Genomic DNA, 7,867 nt, shown 5'->3' on the forward strand with positions numbered 1-7,867 from the left:
TGCATGCCTGATTTGACAAACATCAATGATTTTCTTTGTCATTTTTATTCTCTATTAAATAATTATTACTTTTGGTGAGAATAAATGCTGTTTCATGTCTTTTTAATTTGGGCAGACCGTTCTACGCTAGCTTCAGGAGAAGATAAATTCGACTAGCAGCCAGTCAGGAGGATGAAAATATGCAAATGAACGTTTGAATAAATTATTTTAAGTTGTGTTTTATCACAATGATTAAAAATAGATTTGATAATAAAAACTGCTTAAAAGATTCTGATTTTAAAAATTTATTAGATTCAATTTCTGTATTTTATCCCCCTTCCCCTCACCTTGCTAGTTTTCTGAAGCCCCCCTAGCGCCCTCTAGTGCCGTGGTACTCACTTTGAAAACCTGTGCTTCAGATAGTAATCCTTCATAATTTCTATCTCTTAACTTTGCAAATGTATCTGCAATTCTCTCTCTCTATATATATATATATATAACTACTTACATAAATTAGGGAGTGTAAAATGTTTCTAAATTAAATATTTATTGCTCATTTAAATGCGACACATACAGCAGTATGTGAATTGGTCCATTCTAATCTTAAAAGTCATGTTTTAATTAGCTGTAAACAGAAAATCATCATAAAGCTGAGCGTAAACATCACTGATACTGTAGAAAAAGTCAAATCCAGCTGCCTGCAGCATTCAACTAGTCCAAAACATCACAGAGTATAAAAGATGTGACAACACTGGTTCTGTCAAAGTCCTTCTGACCCGGGCGGATTTTCCAGCAGCTGCACTTTTGTGGTGCAATCAAGTACATCTTCTACACTGGATTGTCTAAATATCAAAACAACATAATGGTATTTTATTCTTTATACACTTTCTATTTGGCTGCAAACCTCTGAACTCATCTGTATGCATTAGAGTTCAGAATATTCTGATTTAGAATAGCCAAAAGCAATTTGATTTCCACTGAAAACTTTTCAGTTGAAACTTTACAGATTTTTTTTTGGTTTTTTTGTGGTTTTTACTTTTTTGTCAAGTGTAAATTATGGAGCAAATTTTAATACCAAGAAGAGATAAACTGAATGAATGTAAGAGAAATCTATCTCTATGTGAAAAAGGAATTGATCCCACTTGTTAAATTCTGAATTAATGATATTTCTATGAAAGCTGACTTCAGTGTCAATTATCACAGCTGATTACTGCCTCAAGAAATCACTCAAAAAGAACATGTCTGACGACTTGAAGCAAGCTAAGATGTCTCAGAAAGCTACACATGGTGCTCCGATCAAAAGAATGATATACAACAGATGAGTCATGGACATCTATCTGTCAAGTTTTATCTGTCAAGTGTGAATTTTGTCAAGCGAGTCATTATCCACAAATGGGAAAACATTGAACAGTGGTAAGACTTCACCACCAAAAATACTCCAAAAGCTAATCAACAACTCTGACAGTGCTACGCTAACACAATACAGAGAAAATACAATTATTCTCATCATCATCAACAATAGTCAACATGGTGGTGGATGTTTGATGGTCTCGGGCTGTTTAAATAATTTTAAAAGAATTGTTTTGGAGAGCCCCAGTCAAAGAGCAGAAGTCTTTAAAACTGTATTTTATTAATTCTGGTTACCTTTTGTCTAATATTAAAATAGGTTTGATGTTTAAATGTAATTATTTAAGTGTGACTAAAACGCAAAACGTATTTTTTTCCATTTAGAAATAGATTCAGAATTGAATTGGGAAAAAAAAAAAATCCTGCTATCTGTTCTGGTGTCTACCACGCGGTGGCAGCATTGAGCTGAGCCCTCGTTTGCCAGCTGTGAGTGAACTGCAGAACAAGCAGCGTTAGCGTTGTTGGGTACCAGCACATGAAGGTGTAAAAGGCAATGAAAAGGCAGATAAATTAACAAAAAGGGCTTTAGAGGGGGCAATAACGATTACAATTCCTTTTGGGAAAGGGGAAGGGAAATCACTTATTAAGAGTAAATAAATTGAAAAATGGCAAAAAAAGGTGGAATGAAGATAAGAAAGGAAGAAGATTATATGAAGTACAAAAGTCAGTATTAATTAGAAATATTAATGAGAGAATCAGAAGGGAAGAAATAACCTATTTAAATGACATTTTATATTTAATAGGGAGGAAAAATAATGATAAATGTGAAGGATGTGGAGAGAAAGAAAATGTAGAGCATATTGATGAACTAAGACATGAACCTGAAAGGAAGAAATTGAGAAGAATGGTTGGAAGGACAGGTCAAGAATGGAGTCTTAAAGGAATATTGGGAAATGAAGGCAATATAATGGATATTTACAGATTAAGGAAAGCATTATTTATTTATCTTCAGAATACAAAATTTAAAAATAGAATTTGATAGATGTGAAGTAATGTTGCTACACACTAGTGTTCAGTAGGTGGCGGTATGCACCTTAAAGCTGCTCGCAATCCGCCATAATAGAAAAGAAGAAGAAGAAACAGCGTTAGCGCAATGAACTGCAATGGCGGTCAGATTCCAAGCAGGCGATGTTTTCAGAGGAAAACTTGGATTTCTTTTTCTTCTCCTCCATGCCTGTCTGGGTTCTAGTGAAGAACTTAAGTGGGATGAAAATGGCTACGTCCTCTACTGTCCCTGCATGGGTAACTCTTTATTCACAGCTTCATATCTGTGTTTTCTGCTGCTGAAATTGGAACTTTTCATATTCAGAAGTTCAGAAGATGGAACCATAGGGATTTAAAAGTTTGGTTAGTGAGTCTAGAAGTTGTGTTTTCATCAGATGGTTTCTAAATGCCTCCGGTCTGGACGCGTTTCCAGGACTCGGCTAAAAGCTGTTCGCATTGATGGAGGAGTGACGGGTTACTTTTGAGCAGCTGAGAAACCTGCTGCTCTTCTCCTTCAGGTCGCTTCGGGAACCAGGCGGACCACTTCCTGGGATCTCTCGCCTTCGCTAAGATGTTGAACCGAACCTTAGCGGTCCCTCCCTGGATAGTGTACCGCCACCACACCCCGCCTTACACCAATGTAAGTACAGCTTAGAACTCCTGGAGGGTTATGCCTCGGATTAGGGACGAGCAAACTTCCTGTTCAAAGGTCAAGTAAGGCTTCTGGAGCGGGTCAAAGGTCTTCTCCCTTCTGAGCTTTTGCATCCAGGTCACTGTATTTCTACAGCTTGACTACCTGCCTAAAATGGTTCTTGCACACAAAAATAAAGAACATTTGGGGTGTAATTTAAGAGACAACTCTTAACCCTTAAACTAGTGTCATACGTCTGCCATCTTAAACTACAGACCAAATGAAATCCTCAGTCATGCTATCAGCAGATGCAACTTGTTCTCATTTCTCCTTTAATTTCATTCTCAAAAACCCTTTCGATCCATGAGCTACATGTTTATGCAAAGTCTCGCATCTCCTGGTCACATAGCTTTAGCAGTGAGCTCAAGTGATAAAAGCTTTAGTCCAACTTTAATCTAATCCAGTCAACTATTTTTAAAAACATATTTTTAGGTTCAATTACGATTCCTTTTGCAAGTCTGGGCGATATGGCTCTAAAATAAAATCGGCATTTTTTTTCTTTTCATACCAAATCCGATTTGAATCTGTTTTTCTCCACTTTTATAACATTTTTTTAAAAATGACACAAAATGTTTTGAAAAAGTTACTTTTGTTTCAGTCATCACTTCTGGGAGTCAACCTGAATTCGAAGTCCAAATAAAACCCAGCTGTAAAGCGAGATCGTCGGCCCTGGGTGGGCTGACGTCACTCTGAACCACGGAAGCCCAGTTCAGAGTGACGCCTCAGGGGTGAAACATTTACGTTTTCCCAAAGATAACATTTTTATACGGTCGATTTATGCTTTTTTCTTTTTTTTTATGTTATCAAATGGAAAAACAATTTCAACCTGGAGAGAAACACACGGAGAAAAAAAAAAGCGATTAAAAAGGTTTTTCTGACATAAATGAATTAAAGTTCTTCGGCGCTCGGAACCCCCCGGCACCACACTGGTGGTGGCGGTCGGAGAAAGGGTGGAAGCCTGAAGGAGCCCGAAGCATAGAGGTGATGAAGGAGCTGAGAGAGCACGGCTGGAAAACAAATGGCGTCATGCATGAAGATCTTTATAAACGGAAGATTGATCGGCGATTGGCTGTGATGGGGCATGGGCCGATGCTGATGGGCTGCGGCGGATGAACGTTTGGACGATGCAGGTGTGGCTGAAGAGTCTTCCAGTTTGAATTTGCGCCTCGGCGCCTTCATTTCTCTGAAATCTCTGATGGGACCAAAGTCATGCCATCCTGCTGCCTCATGCGGCTGAACTAAAAGACTAACAGTGGCGTAATGCTCCTTTTCTCTCTTCTTCAGGTTCATGTTCCGTACCGGGAGTTCTTCCAGCTGGGGGCGCTGTCTGCCTACCACCGTGTGGTCAGCTTGGAGGACTTCATGGAGGTGCTGGCTCCCAGACACTGGCCCCCAGGCCAGAGGAAGGCCTACTGCTTTGAGACCGCAGCACAGCGGAGCGCAGACAAGAAGACCTGCCCTATGAAGGTCAGAGGTCACAGATACCGAATCCCAGCTAATAGATTGATCTGTAAATCCATCACAGAACAGCTACATTTATACAGAGATTAAATTCAAAACAGGAGGACTCTGTTTGCTACTTTTGTGACTTCTATAGCTGAGCTGCATTTATTTTTGGTGTATCATAGTAACTGGGGCACATATGCACACCACACATTTTTATTATACGTTTATAAAAGCATCTATAATTTTCCTTTCAGCCCACAACATTCAATGCTTTGTGTTGGTACGTCACAAAAAGTCCCAGTAAAACACTGGAATGTTTGAAAAGGCTCTAGTGACGAGGCTCTGCCTCCTGCTGCGTCGGCATCAGCGTCGACCGATGTTGGTCATTTTCTATCAGTCTTGGTCCGATAATTAAAATTGGGCCGATATTGAACAACCGGTGTTTAATTCCACCTTGTTACATTACCAGCAGTTCTAAAACACCAACTATAAAGTCTTGAAAAGGGCAAACACCTAAAAATACAGTCTTTTTTTTTCCCGCTTCAGCTGTTTCATCCTAATTAAAGCGTCCAAAAATGTTTTATCCTTTATCCATGACTTGTCACTTTATTCGCTGCAGTTGTTAGCATGTAGAACAGTAGAGAGAGGAAGTGCTAACCGAGTTCCTGTGAATAAAAAATACACGTGATTTCAGCCCCCCTGTGTTCACACACACTGTTGCCTTCGTGCTTATAACCGTTTCACCAAAGTGACTCTTTAACATGTCTTTGCTATGATTGTTATTAGTGTATAAAAAAAACCCTAACAAATAAACAAACAATGCAAGTAAAGCCTGGTGGCCCATCAGGCTTATATGACATTAGGGGAAAACCCTGGTTACTGGTATCGACCCAAATGTCCATTTGGGTGCCTTCCTAGTGAAGCCTGGACTCTCGCTTCTGCTCCGTTTCCAGGACGGGAATCCTTTCGGGCCGTTCTGGGACTACGTGGCCGTGGAGTTTGACCAGTCCATCCTGTTCGGAGGGATTTCCTTCAGCGCTTATCACCAACCTCAGTGGATCAAGAAGTAAGAGCTTTGTTGTACACAAGGACAAAATCATTGATAGTGTATTAGAGCCGCTCCGGTTCAATCTAATTGTTATTTTTAGCTACACGATTTCCTCGTGTTGGAACAGGTTCCCGGCCTCTGAGCACCCGGTCCTGGCGCTGCCCGGCGCTCCGGCCCAGTTCCCAGTGGTGGAGGAGCATGTGGGTCTGCAGCGCTACGTGGTGTGGTCAGCCAACATGGTGAAGGAGGGAGAGGAGCACATTGCCGCCCTGCTGGTCAGACCGTATGTGGGCATCCACCTGAGGATCGGCATCGACTGGGTCAGATGATGGGAGAGGTTCTGTAGATCAGGTTCTGTAGATCAGGCTCACAGTTCATACATATTGGTAACAGTGGAGGAGAGAATGTGATGAAGGAAAATAGAGATATATGCACATGGTTTCCTGATATGTCACAGGCCTAATATCTGTCAGACCTGCAGCAGGTCCGACTCTGAACCCGGCCTCTTCCTGCTTCTCCAGCAAAACGCCTGCCGGCTGCTGGAGAGCGGCGACACGGGGCCTCACTTCATGGCGTCGCCGCAGTGCGTCGGCTATAACCGCCAGACGGCCCCGCCCCTTCCTATGAGCGCCTGCCTGCCCGACCTGAAGGAGATCAGCCGGACTGTGCAGCGCTGGGTGAGGAAGACCGCTGCTCGCTCCGTCTACATCGCCACCGACTCCGAGTCCCACAGCAGAGACATCGAGAAGCTCTTTAAGGGCAAGGTGGGTTGTCAAGCAGCTCAGCTGTTAGCAGCTCTGCTCCTCTTTAAATATCTGTCTGTTGGTACAGAAGCCAAGCAGAGAGACGAAGTCGGGATATGATTGGTGGGGCATCCATGATCCTCCTCTTTCACTCCTCTTTGATTTGGGGTTGTAGTTCAGGAATTACTTGAGCTTTTGAGGCGCTAAAGCTGTTCTCGATTGTAAAAACAATCCCGTTTCCACGGTTTTGCATCAAAACTGGCCAAAAATGAATAAGAGGGGAAAAAAATCCTTCCAGAGGATTATTGATCCAGAGGATATTCACCCAAAACCAGAGTGAATATTTCTCCAGACATGCAGCCCCTCAAAAAGGAAGTGAAGGAATCAGAACTGACTTAACACAGCTAGTGCAACTTGCTGCTGCCATGATTGGCTTAATTCTAAAGTTAATAACAATAAGCAGTGCAAAAATGGCTCCTTCTACAGTAACACTGAACTAGTCCCTCCAGTTTTTCATGCAAAATAACCAGATTTATCCATACTTATGTAAATATTCCACAAAATTGTCAAAAGACTGGGATTGGGTGATGCTAACTCCCACCAGTAGGTGGCAGTCATACTTCTACACTACTAATTTAGGCTTACTTCATATCATGTTCAGCAATATGGCAAGAAGCAAAAATTGAGCTTTTTAATTACTCTAAAGAATAAAAATGTCCAATCTGCTTATTTTTTCCTTCTATTTGTAGATTTTGGAAGGGATTTGATAAGGAAAAAATATTGCAAGTATTTCTAAAGTAGCAATGCAAAAATCAGTGAAACTCAAATTATACTTAAATCCTGGAAGGATTCAGTCTTTCTGTAGTCCGTTTGTCTTTCAGCGCCAGCCCAGCTGTGGTCCCTCCTGCTTTTAACAGCAGCTCTCCCTGGGGTTCTCTGCAGGTGAAGGTGGTGAGCCTGCAGCCGGAGTTGGCCCAAACTGACCTGTACATCTTGGGACAGGCAGACCACTTCATCGGGAACTGCGTCTCCTCCTTCTCCGCATTCGTGAAAAGAGAAAGAGACGTCCGCGGCCTGTCCTCCTCTTTCTTTGGTATCGAGACGCCGACCAACACAAAGAAAGAACCGAAACAAGAACTGTGAGCTGGGGACAAGTTAAATAGTAACGGATAGTAATAGTAAAACGGATCAGGAGGATATTTTATATGAAGTGTCTCAGAGAGAGGCAGGTCCGGTTTTACTCTGAGCTGAAATGAGGAGGAAAGGCTGGGGATTAGAGCTGCTACCCTGGGAACTGTTTAGACATGTTTTCCAGCTCCCACTGAACTTTTTAACCATCTATGTGCTGCTGCTCATTTATTTTTAACACATCTCAGAGGCTTGGTGAACCTCTGTCCTTGATGATCGTCTGCCTTTTATGCAGAGAAAAGCAGCATTAACCAGGACCAAGCACTACTGGGGACGCTGAGGACAGCATCCTTCAAGACTCATTTAAGTTTTGAGTTCACACCATTATGAAAAGGATTTGTAATGAACATTTTTTTAATCAATAAATCAGTATTCTAAGAA

General features: G+C 41.6%; 1 protein-coding gene across 1 annotated transcript; it reads left to right on the forward strand.

The window, feature by feature from the left end:
* The first annotated feature begins 2,448 nt into the window (after nt 1-2,448).
* Nucleotides 2,449-7,867, forward strand: pofut1 (protein O-fucosyltransferase 1). The gene is made up of 7 exons (XM_032569502.1): nt 2,449-2,628; nt 2,889-3,010; nt 4,346-4,528; nt 5,461-5,573; nt 5,683-5,875; nt 6,077-6,319; nt 7,241-7,867. Exons 1-7 carry the CDS (start codon nt 2,490-2,492, stop codon nt 7,439-7,441), a joined length of 1,194 nt encoding a protein of 397 aa, XP_032425393.1. The 5' UTR covers nt 2,449-2,489; the 3' UTR covers nt 7,442-7,867.

The sequence above is a fragment of the Xiphophorus hellerii genome, chromosome 1, assembly GCF_003331165.1.
Source record: "Xiphophorus hellerii strain 12219 chromosome 1, Xiphophorus_hellerii-4.1, whole genome shotgun sequence".
In the NCBI taxonomy this organism is placed as follows: domain Eukaryota; kingdom Metazoa; phylum Chordata; class Actinopteri; order Cyprinodontiformes; family Poeciliidae; genus Xiphophorus; species Xiphophorus hellerii.

Excerpts from the sequence above, each read along its gene's own strand:
- pofut1 (XM_032569502.1), top strand. The coding sequence starts at position 2,490 with ATGGCGGTCAGATTCCAAGCAGGCGATGTTTTCAGAGGAAAACTTGGA. Across the intron at positions 2,629-2,888 it reads CCTCTACTGTCCCTGCATGG|GTCGCTTCGGGAACCAGGCG; the intron begins GTAACTCTTTAT and ends CTTCTCCTTCAG. Across the intron at positions 5,876-6,076 it reads TGAGGATCGGCATCGACTGG|CAAAACGCCTGCCGGCTGCT; the intron begins GTCAGATGATGG and ends CTGCTTCTCCAG.